Here is a 23,930-nt window from a genome sequence, read left to right as displayed (position 1 = left end):
TGCAAGTCTATTGTGGACATATAATGTCCTTGCTGAACAAAAGGCAGAATAGTCCTTATAGTCACCATCTTGAAAGTTGGTACTCTTACATAACGATTCAAAATTTTCAGATCCAGAACTGGTCTGAACAAATTTTCTCTTTCTTTGGTACAATGAATAGGTTTGAATAAAACCCCAAACCTTGTTCCTGAAGAGGAACTGGCATGATTACCCCTGAATACTCCAGATCTGAAACACACTTCAGAAAAGCCTGAGCTTTTACTGGATTTACAGGAATGTGTGAGAGAAAAAATCTTCTCACAGGAGGTCTTACTTTGAATCCTATTCGATACCCTTGAGAGACAATGCTCTGAATCCAATGATTTTGGACAGATTTTATCCAAAAATCCTTGAAAAACCTTAATCTGCCCCCTACCAGCTGAGCTGGAATGAGGGCCGCACCTTCATGCGGATTTAGGGGCAGACTTTGGTTTCCTAAATGGCTTGGATTTATTCCAATTTGAGGAAGGCTTCCAACTGGAAGCAGATTCCTTGGGAGGAGGATTGAGTTTTTGTTCCTTATTCTGACGAAAGGAACGAAAACGGTTAGAAGCCTTAGATTTACCCTTAGGTTTTTTATCCTGAGGCAAAAAAACTCCTTTTCCTCCAGTGATAGTTGAAATAGAATCCAACTGAGAACCAAATAAATTATTACCTTGGAAAGAAAGAGATAGTAATCTAGATTTAGATGTCATATCAGCATTCCAAGATTTAAGCCACAAAGCTCTTCTAGCTAATACAGCTAAAGACATGGATCTAACATCAATTTTGATAATATTAAAAATGGCATCACAAATAAAATGATTAGCATGTTGTAGTAAGCGAACAATGCTAGATATGTCAGAATCCAATTCATGTTGCGCTAAATTTTCCAACCAGAAAGTTTGATGCGGCCGCAACATCACCCAAAGAAATAGCAGGTCTGAGAAGATGACCTGAATATAAATAGGGCTTCCTTAGATAAGATTCAAGCTTCCTATCTAAAGGATCCTTAAAGGAAGTGCTATCTTCCATAGGAATAGTAGTACGTTTAGCAAGAGTAGAAATAGCCCCATCAACTTTGGGGATCTTTTCCCAAAACTCTATAGATTTTGCTGGTAAAGGATACAATCTCTTAAACCTTGAAGAAGGAACAAAGGAAGTACCTGGCTTATTCCATTCCCTAGAAATCATATCAGAAATAGCCTCAGGAATGGGAAAAACACCTGGGGAAACCACAGGAGGTTTAAAAACAGCATTTAAACGTTTATTAGACTGAACGTCAATAGGACTGGTTAACTCAATATCCAAAGTAATTAACATTTCTTTTAATAAAGAACGCATATACTCTTATTTTAAATAAATAAGTAGATTTGTCAGTGTCAATATCTGAGGAAGGATCTTCTGTTTCAGATAGATCCTCATCAGAAGAGGATGAATTATTATGAAAAAATTGGCGGCAAGTATGACGCACAACGTAACGTAAACTTTTTTGGCGCCAAAATAGACCGGAAATGACACACTTGCGTCACTAATGACGCCGCCGTGTAAAAGGTCTCGACGTCACGTGTGACGCCGGAAATGACGAAGTTGCGTCAAAAACGTAATTTCCCGCGCCAAAAAAGACGCAATAAAGTCTAACATTTGACGCACCCGCGGGCCTAATACCCGCAAATGCAAAAGTAGTCAAAATTGAAAAAGACTAAACCCCAGGTAAGAAACAAATTTCTTAAAGTGTTTATATTCCCAAATATGAAACTGACAGTCTGCAGAAGGAAATACATGAACCTGACTCATGGCAAATATAAGTACAATACATATATTTATAACTTTATATAAATTGCATAAAGTGCCAAACCATAGCTGAGAGTGTCTTAAGTAATAAAAACATACTTACCAAAAGACACCCATCCACAAATAGCAGATAGCAAAACCAGTACTAAAACAGTTCTTTAGTAGAGGTAATGGTAAATTTGAGAGTATATCGTCGATCTGAAAAGGGAGGTAGGAGATGAATCTCTACGACCGATAACAGAGAACCCATGAAAAAGACCCCCGTTAGGAAAATCATCGTATTCAATAGGTGATACTCCCTTCACGTCCCTCTGACATTCGCTGTACTCTGAGAGGAATCGGGCTTCAACAATGCTGAGAAGCGCATAACGTAGAAAAGCACAAACTTACTTCACCACCTCCACAGGAGGCAAAGTTTGTAAAACTGAATTGTGGGTGTGGTGAGGGGTGTATTTATAGGCATTTTGAAGTTTGGGAAACTTTGCCCCTCCTGGTAGGATTGTATATCCCATATGTCACTAGCTCATGGACTCTTGCCAATTACATGAAAGAAAACAGAATTTATGCATACCTGATAAATTTCTTTCTCCTACGGTGTGTCCGGTCCACGGCTTCATCCTTACTTGTGGGAATATTCTCTTCCCTAACAGGAAATGGCAAAGAGGCACACAGCAAAAGCTGTCCATATAGCCCCTCCTCTGGCTCCGCCCCCCAGTCATTCGACCTACGGTTAGGAGAAAAAGGAGAAACCATAGGGTGCCGTGGTGACTGTAGTGTATAGAGATAAAAATTTTAAACCTGACAAAAAGCCAGGGCGGGCCGTGGACCGGACACACCGTAGGAGAAAGAAATTTATCAGGTAAGCATAAATTCTGTTTTCTCCTACATTGGTGTGTCCGGTCCACGGCTTCATCCTTACTTGTGGGAACCAATACCAAAGCTTTAGGACACGGATGAAGGGAGGGAACAAGTCAGGTAACCTAAACGGAAGGCACCACGGCTTGCAAAACCTTTCTCCCAAAAACAGCCCCCGAAGAAGCATAAGTATCGAATTTGTAAAATTTGGTAAAAGTGTGCAGGGAAGACCAAGTCGCTGCCTTACAGATCTGATCAACAGAAGCCTCGTTCTTGAAGGCCCATGTGGAAGCCATAGCCCTAGTAGAGTGAGCTGTAATCGGATTATGCTTTTCAGCCAAAAGGAAAGAGAGGTAGCAGTAGCTTTCTGCCCTCTCCTCTTACCAGAATAAACGACAAACAAGGATGATGTCTGTCTGAAATCCTTTGTTGCCTCTAAATAGAATTTTAAAGCACGGACCACATCTAGGTTGTGTAACAAACGTTCCTTCTTTGAAACTGGATTCGGACACAGAGAAGGAACAACTATTTCCTGGCTAATATTCCTGTTGCAAACCACCTTTGGAAGAAAACCAGGCTTGGTACGTAAAACTACCTTATCTGTATGGAACACCAGATAGGGTGAAGTACACTGCAAAGCAGACAATTCAGAAACTCTTCTAGCAGAAGAAATAGCAACCAAAAACAGAACTTTCCAAGATAGTAACTTAATATCTATGGAATGTAAGGGTTCAAACGGAACCCCTTGAAGAACTGAAAGAACTAAGTTTAGACTCCATGGAGGAGTCATAGGTCTGTAGACAGGCTTGATTCTGACTAACGCCTGTACAAACGCCTGTACATCTGGCATAGCTGCCAGTCGTTTGTGCAACAAAACAGACAGAGCAGATATCTGTCCCTTTAAGGAACTAGCTGACAAACATTTATCCAAACCCTCTTGGAGAAAGGAAAGTATCCTAGGAATTTTAATTTTATTCCAAGAGAATCCCTTGGATTCGCACCAACAGATATATTTTTGCCATATCTTATGGTAAGTTTTCCTAGTCACCGGTTTTCTGGCTTGAACCAGAGTATCTATAACCGAAACTGAAAACCCACGCTTAGATAGAATCAAGTGTTCAATTTCCAAGCAGTCAGTTGCAGAGAGACTAGATTTGGATGTTTGAATGGACCTTGTACTAGAAGATCCTGCCTCAAAGGTAGCTTCCATGGTGGAACCGATGACATTCACCAGGTCTGCATACCAAGCCCTGCGTGGCCATGCAGGAGCTATTAGAATCACCGAGGCCTTCTCCTGCTTGATCCTGGCTACAAGCCTGGGAAGGAGAGGGAACGGTGGAAACACATAAGCCAGATTGAACGACCAGGGCGCCACCAATGCATCCACTAGTGTCGCCTTGGGATCCCTGGATCTGGACCCGTAGCGAGGAACCTTGGAGTTCTGACGGGACGCCATCAGATCCATATCTGGAGTGCCCCATAGTTGGGTTAACTGGGAAAAGACCTCCGGGTGAAGTTCCCACTCCCCCGGATGGAAAGTCTGACGACTCAGATAATCCGCCTCCCAGTTGTCTACTCCTGGGATGTGAATTGCAGATAGATGGCAGGAGTGATCCTCCGCCCATTTGATGATCTTGGATACCTCTCTGTTCCCCCCTGATGATTGATGTACGCTACAGTCGTCATGTTGTCCGACTGAAATCTTATAAACCTGGCCTTCGCTAGTTGAGGCCAAGCCCGGAGCGCATTGAATATCACTCTCAGTTCCAAAATGTTTATCGGGAGAAGAGACTCTTCCCTAGACCATAGACCCTGAGCTTTCAGAGAGTCCCAGACCGCGCCCCAGCCCAAGAGGCTGGCGTTGGTCGTGACAATGACCCACTCTGGTCAGCGGAAACTCATTCCCTGAGACAGGTGATCTTGAGTCAACCACCAGAGGAGTGAGTCTCTGGTTACCTGGTCTACTTGAATTTGGGGAGACAAGTCTGCATAATCCCCATTCCACTGTTTGAGCATGCACAGCTGCAATGGTCTTAAATGAATTCGAGCAAAAGGAACCACGTCCATTGCTGCAACCATTAGTCCTATAACTTCCATGCACTGAGCTATGGAAGGCTGAGGAATAGAATGAAGAACTCGACAAGCTTTTAGAAGTTTTAACTTTGACCTCTGTCAGAAAAATTTTCATTTCCACAGAATCTATTATTGTTCCCAGAAAGGGAACCCTTGTGGACGGGGACAGGGAACTTTTTTCTATGTTCACCTTCCACCCGTGAGATCTTAGAAAGGCTAAAACAATGTCTGTATGAGCCCTTGCTTTGGAAAGGGACGACGCTTGGATTAGAATGTCGTCTAGGTAAGGTGCTACAGCAATGCCTCTCGGCCTTAGAACCGCTAGAAGGGACCCTAGTACCTTTGTGAAAATTCTGGGAGCAGTGGCTAAACCGAATGGAAGAGCCATGAACTGGTAATGTTTGTCCAGAAAGGCGAACCTTAGGAACTGGTGGTGATTTTTGTGGATAGGAATATGCAGGTACGCATCCTTTAAGTCCACGGTAGTCATATATTGACCCTCCTGGATTGTTGGTAAGATCGTCCGAATAGTTTCCATTTTGAATGATGGAACTCTGAGGAATTTGTTTAGTATTTTTAAATCCAGAATTGGTCTGAAAGTTCCCTCTTTTTTGGGAACTACAAACAGGTTTGAGTAAAACCCCAGACCTTGTTCCGCTGTTGGAACTGGGTGTATCACTCCTATCTTTAATAGGTCTCCTACGCAATGTAAGAATGCCTGTCTCTTTATCTGGTCTGAATATAAGCGAGACATGTGGAACCTTCCCCTTGGAGGGAGTTTCTTGAACTCTAGAAGATACCCCTGAGAGACAATTTCTAGTGCCCAGGGATCCGGAACATCTCTTGCCCAAGCCTGAGCAAAGAGAGAAAGTCTGCCCCCTACTAGATCCGGTCCCGGATCGGGGGCTACCCTTTCATGCTGTCTTGGTAGCAGCAGCAGGCTTCTTGGCCTGTTTACCCTTGTTCCAGCCTTGCAATGGTTTCCATGCTGGTTTAGGCTGGGAAGTGTTACCCTCTTGTCTAGAGGCTGCAGAGTTAGAAGCCGGTCCGTTCCTGAAATTGCGAAAGGAACGAAAATTAGACTTGTTCTTAGCCTTGAAAGGCCTATCCTGTGGGAGGGCATGGCCCTTTCCCCCAGTGATGTCAGAAATAATCTCCTTCAATTCTGGCCCGAAAAAGGGTCTTACCTTTGAAAGGAATATTAAGTAATTTTGTTTTGGACGACACATCCGCCGACCAAGATTTTAGCCAAAGCGCCCTGCGCGCCACTATTGCAAAACCTGAGTTTTTTGCCGCTAACTTTGCCAATTGAAAAGCGGCATCCAAAATAAAGGAATTAGCCAACTTTAGTGCGTGAATTCTGTCCATGACTTCATCATATGGAGTCTCCTTTTGGAGCGAACTTTCTAGTTCCTCGAACCAAAAAGACGCCGCCGAGGTGACGGGAATAATGCACGAAATTGGTTGAAGAAGGAAACCCTGCTGAACAAAAATCTTTTTAAGCAATCCTTCCAATTTTTTATCCATAGGATCTTTGAAAGCGCAACTGTCCTCTATAGGAATAGTTGTGCGCTTTGCTAACGTTGAAACTGCCCCCTCTACCTTAGGGACCGTTTGCCATGTGTCCCTTCTGGGGTCAACAATGGGGAACATTTTCTTAAATATAGGAGGTGGAACAAAAGGTATACCTGGCTTCTCCCACTCCTTATTCACTATGTCCGCTACCCTCTTGGGTATCGGAAAAGCATCAGCGTGCACTGGGATCTCTAAGAATTTGTCCATTTTGCACAACTTCTCTGGAATTACCAAAGAATCACAATCATCAAGAGTAGCTAGCACCTCCTTAAGCAGGGCGCGGAGATGTTCTAGCTTAAATTTAAATGCCACGATATCAGGTTCTGCCTGCTGAGAAATTTTTCCTGAATCAGAAATTTCTCCCTCGGACAGACCCTCCCTCACTGCCAATTCAGATTGATGTGAGGGTATAACAGATAAATTATCGTCAGCGCCTGCTTGCTCATCCTCTGTATTTAAAACTGAGCAATCACGCTTTCTGGGAAATGCTGGCAGTTTGGATAAAAGATTTGCTATAGAATTATCCATTACTGCTGTTAATTGCTGCATAGTAACTAATATTGGCGCGCTAGATGTACTAGGTATCGCCTGCGCGGGCAAAACTGGTGTTGACACAGAAGGAGAGGATGATGAACTATCCCCACTACCTTCATTTGAAGATTCATCTTGGGCAACCTTATTAAATGTGACAGTACTGTCCTTACTTTGTTTGGACGCCATGGCACAATTTGCACATACATTTAAAGGGGGAACCACCTTGGCCTCCATACACACAGAACATATGCTATCTGAAGGTACAGACATGTTAGGCAGATTTAGGCAGGCTATTAATGCAATAAAAACGATTTTATACAAAACCGTTACTGTCTCTTTAAATAATAAAAAGAACACACTTTATTTCTGAATGTTCAAAAAACTATGAAGGAAATATCCGATCTTTATAAAATTTACACCCCAGTGTCTTAATGCTTTGAAAGTATTGCACACCAAATATGAAGTTTCTAGACCCTTAAATAAGCAAACCGGAGCTAATTGTTCAATTTAACCGGTTTAAACACACTACAGTCCCTGCCACAGACTTTGCTGCGGCTTTTACCTTCCTTAGGGGTTATTCACCACAGAAATAAGCCTTCCGGAGTCTGTTTCTCAGCCACAGGACCCTCTCACATGAAGCTGCATGCACTGCCTTTGGAAGTAACTGCGCAACTGAGGCGCGAAAATGAGGCCTCCTCCCTCTGCATACCAGAGTGAAGGGGCCTTTCTGACTAGATTAGGCGTCTAAACCAATGCCAGGCATAATTAAAATGTTCCCAAAAGTGTTTCTAAGTTCATAAAAACACTCCAAATATCATAAGAATATGATATAAGCAAATCGATTTAGCCCACAATAGTGTCAACCAGTATAGAGCCCAATATATAAGCCTTTAATCTGTTACTGAGTCTAAGAAAATGGCTTACCGGTCCCATGAGGGAAAAACTGACAGTCTTCTAGCATTACTATGTGTTGTTAGAAAGGAGACTGGTCATACCTGAAGCAGATAAGTCTGCAAACTGTTACCCCCAACTGAAGTTCTCTGGTTTCAACAGTCCTGCGTGGTAACATCAATGGATTTTAGTTACTGGTGCTAAAATCATACTCCTCTTTTAACAGAACTCTTCATCACTTTCTGTTGTAGAGTAAATAGTACAAACCGGCACTATTTTAAAATAACAAACTCTTGATAGAAGAAATAAAACTACAACTAACACCACATACTCTTTACCATCCCCGTGGAGATGCTACTTGTTCAGAGCAGGCAAAGAGAATGACTGGGGGGCGGAGCCAGAGGGGGGGCTATATGGACAGCTTTTGCTGTGTGCCTCTTTGCCATTTCCTGTTAGGGAAGAGAATATTCCCACAAGTAAGGATGAAGCCGTGGACCGGACACACCAATGTAGGAGAAATAGTACTTGCATCAAACTTTCAGATAGCTGAAATTTTCAAGATGGCACATTCTTGAACAAATCATTTACCTAAACCAGTTTTGTTTTTAATTAAAAAGAAAAAAAAAATAACACAGTTTTGTGGGTCTCATAACACTCTAAACACTTACCTTTGCAATTTCTTGAAATGTTTGATGTATTCTGGCACAGGGCATCCTGCTTGCTGAATAACACTGGCAACACTGTAATACAAATATCATCCTATACATTTTTTGCTTAAGATTAATGCAAAAAAATAAAATAAATTATACATGCCAAAAACAAATCTCCAATCAGTGTTCTGCCTATAACAAAGGTGCTGTAGGGCTAGAGTGCCGATTGGAAAATATTTTAAACCATTAGCTCACCAAAAAAATATTACTTTTAAAGAGGGCAGCCGGAGCGCGGGGTATTAGAATTTCATATCTACATTGATGAATTAAACCATCTAAAATATTGCTAACATTCCTGATCTGTTTATACAAAGTGGAAAGTTTACCATCACTTTAAGCTAAAATTAGCTAATGTTAAAATTGTTCAATGTGTTATTAAACAAATTATTAATTACATTCAGGGGAAATAGAGGATTTAAATGCTTATTGGAGGAAAAACTTTCTAAAAATAGTGTCTATTTAAGACTCATTATGGGCTTGATTTATCAAGCCAGAGGCGAGCTGCGACGGACAGGGGCGCATATGTATGCCCCTGTCCACCGCAGCTAGCCTCTGGCGTAATTTAACGCCCCCTACCCACACACAGCCAATCATGTACGGGCAGGAGCTGTCACAATTTCCCCGGTCGGACAAGACTGGGGAGATTAAAATTCTCCACCTAAGAGGTGGAGAAGTGACTAGGAAGCAGCGGTATGATGACCACGGCTTGATAAATTGTGACTGTAGGTTCTCTTGTGAGAACCTGCAGTCGCAGAGAGACGAAGGGCTTGATAAATCGAGCCCTATAAGTTATAGGTTATTCATCCTAATAATAGGGATTAGTTTTTAATTATCTAACAAAAGGGTGTATTATTCATGGTATTTTGGTAAATTAATTCCATTAATCCATTCCCAATGTAATACACTTCCAGAGGTTGCTGTAAGATTGTTTTGGGCATGTTTCTATATAGAAGATATCATCATAGTCTTGGTTTTGGAGTTTTCAAAACTGTGAATTTGTGTCTGTAAAAATAATGCCTCCTCTTCACAGCAAAAATGTTATAAAATAAACATACAAAGTTGAGAAAAAGACCTTAAAGGGACATAAACCGCAAATTTTTATTTTATGATTGAGATACAGAATACAATTTTAAACAACTTTCAGATTTACTTCTATTAGCAAATATGCTTCATTCATGCTTTTAACAAAGGATGCTAAGAAAACAAAGCAAATTAGATAAGAAAAAATACATTGGAAAGTGATTACAATTGCATTTCAAGAAGAATAGAAGATTGTTTGGAGTGGGATAGACTTGCACAAGGACCTTAGTGTGAGGCGGGAGGGGAGTGCTGCAGAATCTGTTGGCACTCAAATAACTGATATTATAAGCAGTAAAAATGAAACCTATAATATTATTTTAATTCAATAAAACTAATTTAAATGATATTACTAAGATAATTTTCTAATATATCTGGGAAAATAATCTGAAAAGTTATTATTCTAAAAATAAATCTTTATGTAGAAAACCATGCTTTAAATCAAGTCTCACTGACTAGTGATTTAAATCATACATACAGTTACATAAAATGTTGCAGAAAGGACAGGTGGACAATGAAAAGATAGAAAAGTGCCTTATATTAATGCCGAGACCCAATTTCTCTGCAAAATTGTAAAAAATTCATAAATTCCTACAAGAGATATTATGCGAAGAGTCATCAGAAAATTGTGGAATAACCAAATATATGCAGAAAATGCTATATTGGTGATCCAAATAGTTACAATTTTATTTAGAAAAGGACATTTATCACATTTCATTGTACTGTGAAGTGAATTTAATGGAAAATAATGAGAGAGCGAGAGCGAAGAGAGGGAGAGAGAGAGAGAGAGAGAGAGAGAGAGAGAGAGAGAGAATAGAATAGGAGTTTAAAGGGACATGAAACCCAAATTTTTACTTTCATGATTCAGATAAAGCATACAATTAAAAAAACATAATTTATGTAAGAATTTACCCGATAAATTAATTTCTTTCATATTGGCAAGAGTCCATGAGCTAGTGACGTATGGGATATCATTACCCAAGATGTGGAACTCCACTGAAGAGTCACTAGAGAGGGAGGGATAAAAATAAACAGGCATTTCTCGCTGAAAAAATAATCCACAACCCAAAATATAAGTTATTCTCATAATAAAAAGAAAAACTTAAAACATCAGCAGAAGAATCAAACTGAAACAGCTGCCTGAAGAACATTTCTACCAAAAACTGCTTCTGAAGAAGCAAATACATCAAAATGGTAGAATTTAGTAAATGTATGCAAAGAAGACCAAGTTGCTGCTTTGCAAATCTGATCAACTGAAGCTTCATTCTTAAAAGCCCACGAAATGGAGACTGATCTAGTAGAATGAGCAGTAATTCTCTGAGGCGAGGCCTGACCCGACTCCAAATAAGCTTGATGAATCAAAAGCTTTAACCAAGAAGCCAAGGAAATAGCAGAGGCCTTCTGACCTTTCCTAGGACCAGAAAATATAACAAATAGACTAGAAGTCTTCCTGAAATTTTTAGTAGCTTCAACATAATATTTCAAAGCTCTTATCACATCCAAAGAATTAAGGATCTTTCCAAAGAATTCTTAGGATTAGGACACAAGGAAGGGACAACAATTTCTCTACTAATGTTGTTAGAATTCACAACTTTAGGCAAAAATTTAAATGAAGTCCGCAAAACCACCTTATCCTGATGAAAAATCAGAAAAGGAGATTCACAAGAAAGAGCAGATAGCTCAGAAACTCTTCTAGCAGAAGAGATGGCCAAAAGGAACAACACTTTCCAAGAAAGTAGTTTAATGTCCAAAGAATGCATAGGCTCAAACGGAGGGGCCTGTAACGCCTTCAAAACCAAATTAAGACTCCATGGAGGAGAAATTGATTTAATGACGGGCTTAATATGAACTAAAGCCTGTACAAAACAGTGAATATCAGGAAGTTTAGCAATCTTTCTGTGAAATAAAACAGAAAGGGCAGAGATTTGTCCCTTCAAGGAACTTGCAGACAAACCCTTATCCAAACCATCCTGAAGAAACTGTAGAATTCTAGGAATTCAAAAAGAATGCCAAGAGAATTTATGAGAAGAACACCAGGAAATGTAGGTCTTCCAAACTCGATAATAAATCTTTCTAGAGACAGATTTACGAGCTTGTAACATAATATTAATCACTGAGTCAGAGAAACCTCTATGACTTAGTACTAAGCATTCAATTTCCATACCTTCAAATTTAATGATTTGAGATCCTGACGGACATTGAGACAGAAGGTCCGGCCTTAACGGAAGTGGCCAAGGTTGGCAACTGGACATCCGAACAAGATCCGCATACCAAAACCTGTGTGGCCATGCTGGAGCCACCAGCAACACAAACAATTGTTCCATGATGATTTTGGATATCACTCTTGGAAGAAGAACTAGAGGCGGGAAAATGTAAGCAGGATGATAACACCAAGGAAGTGTCAGCGCATCCACGGCTTTCGCCTGAACAGTTTCTTGTTTAGATGAGAGGCCATGAGATCTATCTCTGGAAGACCCCACATCTGAACAATCTGAGAAAACACATCTGGGTGGAGAGACCACTCCCCTGGATGTAAAGTCTGACGGCTGAAATAATCTGCCTCCCAATTGTCTACATTGGGATTTAAGGATATTAACTGTGATATATTTGTATAATCCCTGCACCATTGATTCAGCATACAAAGCTGTAGAGGTCTCATGTGAAAACGAGCAAAAGGAATCGCGTCCGATGCTGCAGTCATGAGGCCTAAAACTTCCATGCACATAGCCACTGAAGGGAATGACTGAGACTGAAGGTGCCGGCATGCTGCAACCAATTTTAAACGTCTCTTGTCTGTTAGAGACAGAGTCATGGACACTGAATCTATCTGGAAGCATAAAAAGGTGACCCTTGTCTGAGGAATCAAGAAACTTTTTGGTAAATTGATCCTCCAACCATGTTTCCGAAGAAACAACACTAGTTGATTCGTGTGAGATTCTGCAGAACGTAAAGACTGAGCTAGTACCAATATATCATCCAAATAAGGAAACACCGCAATACCCTGCTCTCTGATTAGAGAGTAGGGCACCTAGAACCTTTGAAAAGATTCTTGGAGCTGTTGCTAGGCTAAATGGAAGAGCAACAAATTAGTAATACTTGTCTAGAAAAGAGAATCTCAGGAACTGATAATGTTCTGGATAATTCGGAATATGAAGGTATGCATCCTGCAAGTCTATTGTAGACATATAATGTCCTTGCTGAACAAAAGGCAGAATAGTCCTTATAGTCACCATCTTGAAAGTTGGTACTCTTACAAAACGATTCAAAATTTTCAGATCCAGAACTAGTCTGAATGAAATTTCCTTCTTTGGGACAATGAATAGATTTGAATAAAACCCCAGACCTTGTTCCTGAAAAGGAACTGGCATGATTACCCCTGAAGACTCCAGGTCTGAAACACACTTCAGGAAAGCCTGAGCTTTTACTGGATTTGCTGGGAAACGTGAGAGAAAAAATCTTCTCACAGGAGGTCTTACTCTGAATCCTATTCAATACCCTTGAGAGACAATGCTCTGAATCCATTGATTTTGGACAGAATTTATCCAAAAATCCTTGAAAAACCTTAATCTGCCCCCTACCAGCTGAGCTGGAATGAGGGCCGCACCTTCATGCGGACTTAGGGGCTGACTTTGGTTTTTTAAAAGGCTTGGATTTATTCCAATTTGAGGAAGGCTTCCAATTGGAAACAGATTCCTTGGAGGAAGGATTTGATTTTTGCTCCTTATTTTGACGAAAGGAACGAAAACGGTTAGAAGCCTTAGATTTACCCTTAGGTTCTTTATCCTGAGGCAGAAAACCCCCCTTTCCTCCAGTAACAGTTGAAATAATAGAATCCAACTAAGAACCAAATAAATTATTACCTTGGGAAGAAAGAGATAATAATCTAGACTTAGATGTCATATCAGCATTCCAAGATTTAAGCCACAAAGCTCTTCTAGCTAAAATAGCTAAATACATGGATCTAACATCAATTTTGATAATATCAAAAATGGCATCACAAATAAAATGATTAGCATGTTGCAGTAAACGAACAATGCTAGATATGTTCTTGTTGCGCTAAATTCTCCAACCAAAAAGTTGATGCAGCCGCAACATCAGCCAAAGAAATTGCAGGCCTGAGAAGATGACCTGAATATAAATAGGCTTTCCGTAGATAGGATTCAAGTTTCCTATCTAAAGGATCTTTAAAAGAAGTACTGTCTTCCATAGGAATAGTGGTACGTTTAGCAAGAGTAGAAATAGCCCCATCAACTTTGGAGATCTTTTCCCAAAACTCTATAGAAATTGCTGGTAAAGGATGCAATTTTTTAAACCTTGAAGAAGGAATAAAAGGAGTACCTAGCTTATTCCATTCCTTAGAAATCATATCAGAAATAGCATCAGGAATAGGAAAAAACAGAATTTATGTTTACCTGATAAATTGCTTTCTCCAACGGTGTGTCCGGTCCACGGCGTCATCCTTACTTGTGGGATATTCTCTTCCCCAACAGGAAATGGCAAAGAGCCCAGCAAAGCTGGTCACATGATCCCTCCTAGGCTCCGCCTACCCCAGTCATTCGACCGACGTTAAGGAGGAATATTTGCATAGGAGAAACCATATGGTACCGTGGTGACTGTAGTTAAAGAAAATAAATTATCAGACCTGATTAAAAAAACCAGGGCGGGCCGTGGACCGGACACACCGTTGGAGAAAGCAATTTATCAGGTAAACATAAATTCTGTTTTCTCCAACATAGGTGTGTCCGGTCCACGGCGTCATCCTTACTTGTGGGAACCAATACCAAAGCTTTAGGACACGGATGAAGGGAGGGAGCAAATCAGGTCACCTAAATGGAAGGCACCACGGCTTGCAAAACCTTTCTCCCAAAAATAGCCTCAGAAGAAGCAAAAGTATCAAACTTGTAAAATTTGGTAAAAGTGTGCAGTGAAGACCAAGTCGCTGCCCTACATATCTGATCAACAGAAGCCTCGTTCTTGAAGGCCCATGTGGAAGCCACAGCCCTAGTGGAATGAGCTGTGATTCTTTCGGGAGGCTGCCGTCCGGCAGTCTCGTAAGCCAATCTGATGATGCTTTTAATCCAAAAAGAGAGAGAGGTAGAAGTTGCTTTTTGACCTCTCCTTTTGCCGGAATAAACAACAAACAAGGAAGATGTTTGTCTAAAATCCTTTGTAGCATCTAAATAGAATTTTAGAGCGCGAACAACATCCAAATTGTGCAACAAACGTTCCTTCTTTGAAACTGGTTTCGGACACAGAGAAGGTACGATAATCTCCTGGTTAATGTTTTTGTTAGAAACAACTTTTGGAAGAAAACCAGGTTTAGTACGTAAAACCACCTTATCTGCATGGAACACCAGATAAGGAGGAGAACACTGCAGAGCAGATAATTCTGAAACTCTTCTAGCAGAAGAAATTGCAACTAAAAACAAAACTTTCCAAGATAATAACTTAATATCAACGGAATGCAAGGGTTCAAACGGAACCCCCTGAAGAACTGAAAGAACTAAATTGAGACTCCAAGGAGGAGTCAAAGGTTTGTAAACAGGCTTAATTCTAACCAGAGCCTGAACAAAGGCTTGAACATCTGGCACAGCGGCCAGCTTTTTGTGAAGTAACACAGACAAGGCAGAAATCTGTCCCTTCAGGGAACTTGCAGATAATCCTTTTTCCAATCCTTCTTGAAGGAAGGATAGAATCCTAGGAATCTTAACCTTGTCCCAAGGGAATCCTTTAGATTCACACCAACAGATATATTTTTTCCAAATTTTGTGGTAAATCTTTCTAGTTACAGGCTTCCTGGCCTGAACAAGAGTATCGATAACAGAATCTGAGAATCCTCGCTTCGATAAGATCAAGCGTTCAATCTCCAAGCAGTCAGCTGGAGTGAAACCAGATTCGGATGTTCGAACGGACCCTGAACAAGAAGGTCTCGTCTCAAAGGTAGCTTCCAAGGAGGAGCCGATGACATATTCACCAGATCTGCATACCAAGTCCTGCGTGGCCACGCAGGAGCTATCAAGATCACCGACGCCCTCTCCTGATTGATCCTGGCTACCAGCCTGGGGATGAGAGGAAACGGCGGGAACACATAAGCTAGTTTGAAGGTCCAAGGTGCTACTAGTGCGTCCACTAGAGCCGCCTTGGGATCCCTGGATCTGGACCCGTAGCAAGGAACTTTGAAGTTCTGACGAGAGGCCATCAGATCCATGTCTGGAATGCCCCACAGCTGAGTGACTTGGGCAAAGATTTCCGGATGGAGTTCCCACTCCCCCGGATGCAATGTCTGACGACTCAGAAAATCCGCTTCCCAATTTTCCACTCCTGGGATGTGGATAGCAGACAGGTGGCAGGAGTGAGACTCCGCCCATAGAATGATTTTGGTCACTTCTTCCATCGCCAGGGAACTCCTTGTTCCCCCCTGATGGTTGATGTACGCAACAGTTGTCATGTTGTCTGATTGAAACCGTATGAACTTGGCCCTCGCTAGCTGAGGCCAAGCCTTGAGAGCATTGAATATCGCTCTCAGTTCCAGAATATTTATCGGTAGAAGAGATTCTTCCCGAGACCAAAGACCCTGAGCTTTCAGGGATCCCCAGACCGCGCCCCAGCCCATCAGACTGGCGTCGGTCGTGACAATGACCCACTCTGGTCTGCGGAATGTCATCCCTCGTGACAGGTTGTCCAGGGACAGCCACCAACGGAGTGAGTCTCTGGTCCTCTGATTTACTTGTATCTTCGGAGACAAGTCTGTATAGTCCCCATTCCACTGACTGAGCATGCACAGTTGTAATGGTCTTAGATGAATGCGTGCAAAAGGAACTATGTCCATTGCCGCTACCATCAACCCGATCACTTCCATGCACTGAGCTATGGAAGGAAGAGGAACGGAATGAAGTATCCGACAAGAGTCTAGAAGTTTTGTTTTTCTGGCCTCTGTCAGAAAAATACTCATTTCTAAGGAGTCTATTATTGTTCCCAAGAAGGGAACCCTTGTTGACGGAGATAGAGAACTCTTTTCCACGTTCACTTTCCATCCGTGAGATCTGAGAAAGGCCAGGACAATGTCCGTGTGAGCCTTTGCTTGAGGAAGGGACGACGCTTGAATCAGAATGTCGTCCAAGTAAGGTACTACAGCAATGCCCCTTGGTCTTAGCACAGCTAGAAGGGACCCTAGTACCTTTGTGAAAATCCTTGGAGCAGTGGCTAATCCGAAAGGAAGCGCCACGAACTGGTAATGTTTGTCCAGGAATGCGAACCTCAGGAACCGATGATGTTCCTTGTGGATAGGAATATGTAGATACGCATCCTTTAAATCCACCGTGGTCATGAATTGACCTTCCTGGATGGAAGGAAGAATAGTTCGAATGGTTTCCATCTTGAACGATGGAACCTTGAGAAACTTGTTTAAGATCTTGAGATCTAAGATTGGTCTGAACGTTCCCTCTTTTTTGGGAACTATAAACAGATTGGAGTAGAACCCCATCCCTTGTTCTCTTAATGGAACGGGATGAATCACTCCCATTTTTAACAGGTCTTCTACACAATGTAAGAATGCCTGTCTTTTTATGTGGTCTGAAGACAACTGAGACCTGTGGAACCTCCCCCTTGGGGGAAGTCCCTTGAATTCCAGAAGATAACCTTGGGAGACTATTTCTAGCGCCCAAGGATCCAGAACATCTCTTGCCCAAGCCTGAGCGAAGAGAGAGAGTCTGCCCCCCACCAGATCCGGTCCCGGATCGGGGGCCAACATTTCATGCTGTCTTGGTAGCAGTGGCAGGTTTCTTGGCCTGCTTTCCCTTGTTCCAGCCTTGCATTGGTCTCCAAGCTGGCTTGGCTTGAGAAGTATTACCCTCTTGCTTAGAGGACGTAGCACTTTGGGCTGGTCCGTTTCTACGAAAGGGACGAAAATTAGGTTTATTTTTTGCCTTGAAAGGCCGATCCTGAGGAAGGGCGTGGCCCTTACCCCCAGTGATATCCGAGATAATCTCTTTCAAGTCAGGGCCAAACAGCGTTTTCCCCTTGAAAGGAATGTTAAGTAGCTTGTTCTTGGAAGACGCATCAGCCGACCAAGATTTCAACCAAAGCGCTCTGCGCGCCACAATAGCAAACCCAGAATTCTTAGCCGCTAACCTAGCCAATTGCAAAGTGGCGTCTAGGGTGAAAGAATTAGCCAATTTGAGAGCATTGATTCTGTCCATAATCTCCTCATAAGGAGGAGAATCACTGTCGACCGCCTTTATCAGCTCATCGAACCAGAAACATGCGGCTGTAGCGACAGGGACAATGCATGAAATTGGTTGTAGAAGGTAACCCTGCTGAACAAACATCTTTTTAAGCAAACCTTCTAATTTTTTATCCATAGGATCTTTGAAAGCACAACTATCCTCTATGGGTATAGTGGTGCGTTTGTTTAAAGTGGAAACCGCTCCCTCGACCTTGGGGACTGTCTGCCATAAGTCCTTTCTGGGGTCGACCATAGGAAACAATTTTTTAAATATGGGGGGAGGGACGAAAGGAATACCGGGCCTTTCCCATTCTTTATTAACAATGTCCGCCACCCGCTTGGGTATAGGAAAAGCTTCTGGGAGCCCCGGCACCTCTAGGAACTTGTCCATTTTACATAGTTTCTCTGGGATGACCAACTTGTCACAATCATCCAGAGTGGATAATACCTCCTTAAGCAGAATGCGGAGATGTTCCAACTTAAATTTAAATGCAATCACATCAGGTTCAGCTTGTTGAGAAATGTTCCCTGAATCAGTAATTTCTCCCTCAGACAAAACCTCCCTGGCCCCATCAGACTGAGTTAGGGGCCCTTCAGAAATATTAATATCAGCGTCGTCATGCTCTTCAGTATCTAAAACAGAGCAGTCGCGCTTACGCTGATAAGTGTTCATTTTGGCTAAAATGTTTTTGACAGAATTATCCATTACAGCCGTTAATTGTTGCATAGTAAGGAGTATTGGCGCGCTAGATGTACTAGGGGCCTCCTGAGTGGGCAAGACTCGTGTAGACGAAGGAGGGAATGATGCAGTACCATGCTTACTCCCCTCACTTGAGGAATCATCTTGGGCATCATTGTCATTGTCACATAAATCACATTTATTTAAATGAATAGGAATTCTGGCTTCCCCACATTCAGAACACAGTCTATCTGGTAGTTCAGACATGTTAAACAGGCATAAACTTGATAACAAGTACAAAAAACGTTTTAAAATAAAACCGTTACTGTCACTTTAAATTTTAAACTGAACACACTTTATTACTGCAAATGCGAAAAAACATGAAGGAATTGTTCAAAATTCACCAAATTTTCACCACAGTGTCTTAAAGCCTTAAAAGTATTGCACACCAAATTTGGAAGCTTTAACCCTTAAAATAACGGAACCGGAGCCGTTTTGAACTTTAACTCCTTTACAGTCCCTGGTATCTGCTTTGCTGAGACCCAACCAAGCCCCAAGGGGAATACGATACCAAATGACGCCTTCAGAAAGTCTTTTCTAAGTATCAGAGCTCCTCTCACATGCGACTGCATGCCATGCCTCTCAAAAACAAGTGCGCAACACCGGCGCGAAAATGAGGCTCTGCCTATGCTTTGGGAAAGCCCCTAAAGAATAAGGTGTCTAAAACAGTGCCTGCCTATATTATTATATCAAAATACCCAGATAAAATGATTCCTCAAGGCTAAATATGTGTTAATAATCAATCGATCTAGCCCAAAAAAAGTCTACAGTCTTAATAAGCCCTTTTTGAAGCCCTTATTTACAATCGTAATAAACATGGCTTACCGGATCCCAGAGGGAAAATGACAGCTTCCAGCATTACATCGTCTTGTTAGAATGTGTCATACCTCAAGCAGCAAGAGACTGCTCACTGTTCCCCCAACTGAAGTTAATTGCTCTCAACAGTCCTGTGTGGAACAGCCATGGATTTTAGTGACGGTTGCTAAAATCATTTTCCTCATACAAACAGAAATCTTCTTCTCTTTTCTGTTTCTGAGTAAATAGTACATACCAGCACTATTTCAAAATAACAAACTCTTGATTGAATAATAAAAACTACAGTTAAACACTAAAAAACTCTAAGCCATCTCCGTGGAGATGTTGCCTGTACAACGGCAAAGAGAATGACTGGGGTAGGCGGAGCCTAGGAGGGATCATGTGACCAGCTTTGCTGGGCTCTTTGCCATTTCCTGTTGGGGAAGAGAATATCCCACAAGTAAGGATGACGCCGTGGACCGGACACACCTATGTTGGAGAAACCTCTGGAGTAACCACAGGAGGTTTAAAAACAGCATTTAAACGCTTACTAGTCTTAATGTCAAGAGGACTAGCTTCCTCAATATCCAAAGTAATTAACACTTCTTTTAACAAAGAATGAATATACTCTATTTTAAACAAATAAGTAGATTTGTCAGTGTCAATATCTGAGGAAGGATCTTCTGAATCAGATAGATCCTCATCAGAGGAGGATAAATGATTATGTTGACGGTCATTTGAAATTTCATCAACTTTATGAGAAGTTTTAAAAGACCATTTATGTTTATTAGAAGGCGGAAATGCAGACAAAGCCTTTTGAATAGAACCAGTAACAAATTCTTTAAAATTCATAGGTATATCATGTACATTAGAAGTTTAAGGAACTGCAACTGGCAATGTACTATTACTGATGGATACATTCTCTGCATGTAAAAGTTTATCACGACAACTATTACAAATGGTATTCGGAGATATAATTTCCACAATCTTACAACAAATGCACTTAGCTTTGGTAGAACCGATGTCAGGCAGCAAAATTCCAACAGATACTTCTGAGGCAGGATCAGATTGAGACATCTTGCAAAATGTAAAAGAAAAAACAACATATAAAGCAAAATTATCAATTTCCTTATATGACAGTTTCAGGAATGGGAAAAAATGCAAACAGCATAGCCCTCTGACATAGAGAAAGGCAAGAGGCAAACAGCAATGGGGAATAAATCTAATGAAAAATTTTGCGCCAAGTATGACGCACAACGTAAGAGAAATTTTTTTGGCGCCAACAATATCCGGAAATGACACACTTGCGTCACTAACGACGCAACCGCGTGTAAGACTTCCGCGTCAACTAGGACGCCGGAAGTGACGAACTTGCGTCAACGGACATACTTTTCTCGCCAAAAAAGACACAATAAAGTCTAGCATGTGGCGCACCCGCGGGCCTAATGCTGCCCGCAATTTGAAAAAGTAAAAAGTAGTCAATTTGAAAAAAAGACTAAACCCCAGGTAAGAAAAAAATATTTCTTAATATGTTTTATTTCCCAAATATGAAACTGACAGTCTGCACAAGGAAATATATGAACCTGACTCATGGCAAATATAAGTACAATACATATATTTAGAACTTTATATAAATGCATAAAGTGCCAGACCATAGCTGGGGTGTCTTAAGTAATAAAAAACATACTTACCAAAAAGACACCCATCCACATATAGCAGATAGCCAAACCAGTACTGAAACAGTTATCAGTAGAGGTAATGGTATATGAGAGTATATCGTCAATCTGAAAAGGGAGGTAGGAGATGAATCTCTACGACCGATAACAGAGAACCTATGAAATAGCACCCCGTTAGGGAAATCATTGCATTCAATAGGTGATAATCCCTTCACATCCCTCTGACATTCGCTGTACTCTGAGAGGAATCGGGCTTCAAAATGCTGAGAAGCGTATGTCAACGTAGAAATCTTAGCACAAACTTGCTTCACCACATCCATAGGAGGCAACGTTTGTAAAACTGAATTGTGGGTGTGATGAGGGGTGCATTTATAGGCATTTTGAGGTTTGGGAAACTTTGCCCCTCCTGGTAGGATTGTATATCCCATACGTCACTAGCTCATGGACTCTTGCCAATTACATGAAAGAAAACAATAAAAACAAACAAAACAAAAAAACTTGCAAATTCACTCATCTAATTTGCTTAATTTTTTTGGAATCCTTTGTTGAAGGAGGAGCAATGCATTACTGGGAGATAGATGAATACATCCAGTGAACCAATGAGAAGAGGAATATAAATACAGCCACCAAATCAGCAGCTAGCTCCCAGTAGTGCATTTCTGCTCTTAAAGGGAAAGTTCACCAAAAAATGTCCTCCCATTTAAATTGTTCCCAATAATCCATTTTACATGCTGGAGAGTATTAAATTGTTTACAAGTAGCTCCTTTACCCCTATTTTGGCCTTAGAAATAGCTGATTTAGCTTGTGGTTTCCCAACCTATACTAAAAGTTTTGATACTGGAGTCTCAGCTATTGAATAGCCTAAGTAAACACAGCCAGCAGAAGAAATTACACTCTCAGTGGGGTGCAGGACAGTTAAGTAATAAAATTATAATTTTCCATTGTTCTCTCTATATATTGAGCTTTCGTTTTCTAGACAAATATAAGATAAGGAAGCAAGTTTGTGTACACAAAGTGATAACATAATGAGATTGAGATCTAATATTACCTGAAGCTCAACCCATTGTAATAGGCTGTGGTTTAAAAGCACAAAACAAGCTACTTCAAATACACAAATAAACCTGAAAATGCAATTTCTCATACATTTTATACTCTGCAGCTGGTGTAACAAGTAATTGAAAATACATTAAAATAAAAACAATTTTACAGTGTACTGTCCCTTTAAGCCTACCTAGGCATGGTTTTTAACAAAGGATACCATAAGAACGAAGCAAAATAGATAACAGTAGTTAAAGGAATACTAAAGCGCTGCGGAATCTGTTGGTGCTCTACAACATTAATCCCAATTTATTTCTTTCATGATTCAGATAGAGCATGCAATATTAAAGGGACACTGTACCCAAAAAAATTATTTCGTGATTCAGATTGAGCATGACATTTTAAGCAACTTTCTAATTTACTCCTATTATCAAATTTTCTTCATTCTCTTGGTATCTTTATTTGAAATGCAAGAATGTAAGTTTAGATGCCGGCCTATTTTTGGTGAACAACCTAGGTTGTTCTTGCTGATTGGTGGATAAATTCATCCACCAATAAAAAAGTGCTGTCCAGAGTACTGAAACAAAAAAAAGCTTAGATGCCTTCTTTTTCAAATAATGGTAGCAAAAGAACGAAGAAAAATTGATAATAGGAGTAAATTAGAAAGTTGCTTAAAATTGCATGCTCTTTCTGAATTACAAAAGAAAAAATTTGGGTACAGTGTCCCTTTAAGCAATTTACTAATTTACTCCTATTATCAATTTTTAATCTTTCTCTTGCTATCTTTATTTAAAAAGAAGGAATGTAAAGCTTAGGAACCGGCCCATTCTTGGTTTAGCACCCTGGATAGCACTTGCTTATTGGTGGATACATTTAGCCACCAATAAGCAAGCGCTATCCACGATAATAGGAGTAAATTAGTAAGTTGCTTAATATTGCATGCTCTATCTGAATCATTAAAGTTTAATTTTGACTTGACTATCCCTTTAAATTTGTGTCTGCAGGCTCTCTCTCCCCATACCCTCAAAAGTCGTGAATGCAGCTTCATAAATTTAACTTTAAATTATTTTTTAGAAATAAAGCCATCTACATCAGTGTTCTCCACAGAAACTATTGGCAGCAGGGTGGCATTATGAAGTAGCTGGGTTAGGGCTAGGGTTGCACCGATACCGATACTAGTATCGGTGCCGATACCAAGTATTTGTATGAGTACTTGTACTCGTGCAAATGCACCGATACTTAAACCGATACCTCCAATTCCTACCCATATGCCATCTTGTGTCGTTTTTCAAACTGTATGTTCCCATTTCATTTCAAGCTGGAGTGGAGACTTAACTAAACATTGTTCACTTCTGTTCTGCCAATACAAGTTGCTGTTATTTGTATTATTTTACGTCAGAGCAGTGCTTTAAAAGCTGCTACTTTACAGCTGGAAGCCTCTCATCTTGCACAAGTATGCTCAAAATATACTGTACTCTGAGGAACACCCTTAGCCAGGGCTGGACTGGGAATAAAAAGCAGCCCTGGAAAATTATGAAGACCAGCCCTATTTTCTGTTGAGTCAGTAGAATACAAATGCCACATTTTTCTCAAAGGGGATTACTGGGATACTCCTTCCCCAATGTTATTTTCAGAATTAAATTATACGACTTTGTATTAAGTACAAGTGTCAGATTTATCAGTTATATAGGCACCCTACAACCCAATTGCATCCAGTAATCACCCCTTTAAATTGAAGCTTTCCAGTCCCAGCTGCTGCAGCTGTTATTTATTGTTGTTATTATTAATATATGTTATTGTAATAATTTTATTTATAAACATGTTCTATGAACTTTGTGACAACAAGCACATAAAACTGTTTTATTATTTCAAAATGTCTTGAGATACAGTTCATAATTATAAAGAAGCGATCTTAAATCATTAGTCTGTAT

General features: G+C 40.7%; 1 protein-coding gene across 2 annotated transcripts in view; it reads right to left on the bottom strand.

Moving 5' to 3' along the window:
• The window catches only part of DDX52 (DExD-box helicase 52), a 192,296-nt gene that overhangs the window by 31,256 nt on the left and 137,110 nt on the right, over positions 1-23,930 (bottom strand). For both annotated transcript variants that reach the window (XM_053706886.1, XM_053706888.1), the window contains exon 13: positions 8,409-8,480. In XM_053706886.1, coding sequence (XP_053562861.1) covers positions 8,409-8,480 — 72 coding nt within the window. The remainder of the gene's footprint in view (positions 1-8,408; positions 8,481-23,930) is intronic.

The sequence above is a fragment of the Bombina bombina genome, chromosome 3, assembly GCF_027579735.1.
Source record: "Bombina bombina isolate aBomBom1 chromosome 3, aBomBom1.pri, whole genome shotgun sequence".
NCBI lineage: Eukaryota > Metazoa > Chordata > Amphibia > Anura > Bombinatoridae > Bombina > Bombina bombina.
This window is presented reverse-complemented; position numbering and strand designations above follow the sequence as displayed.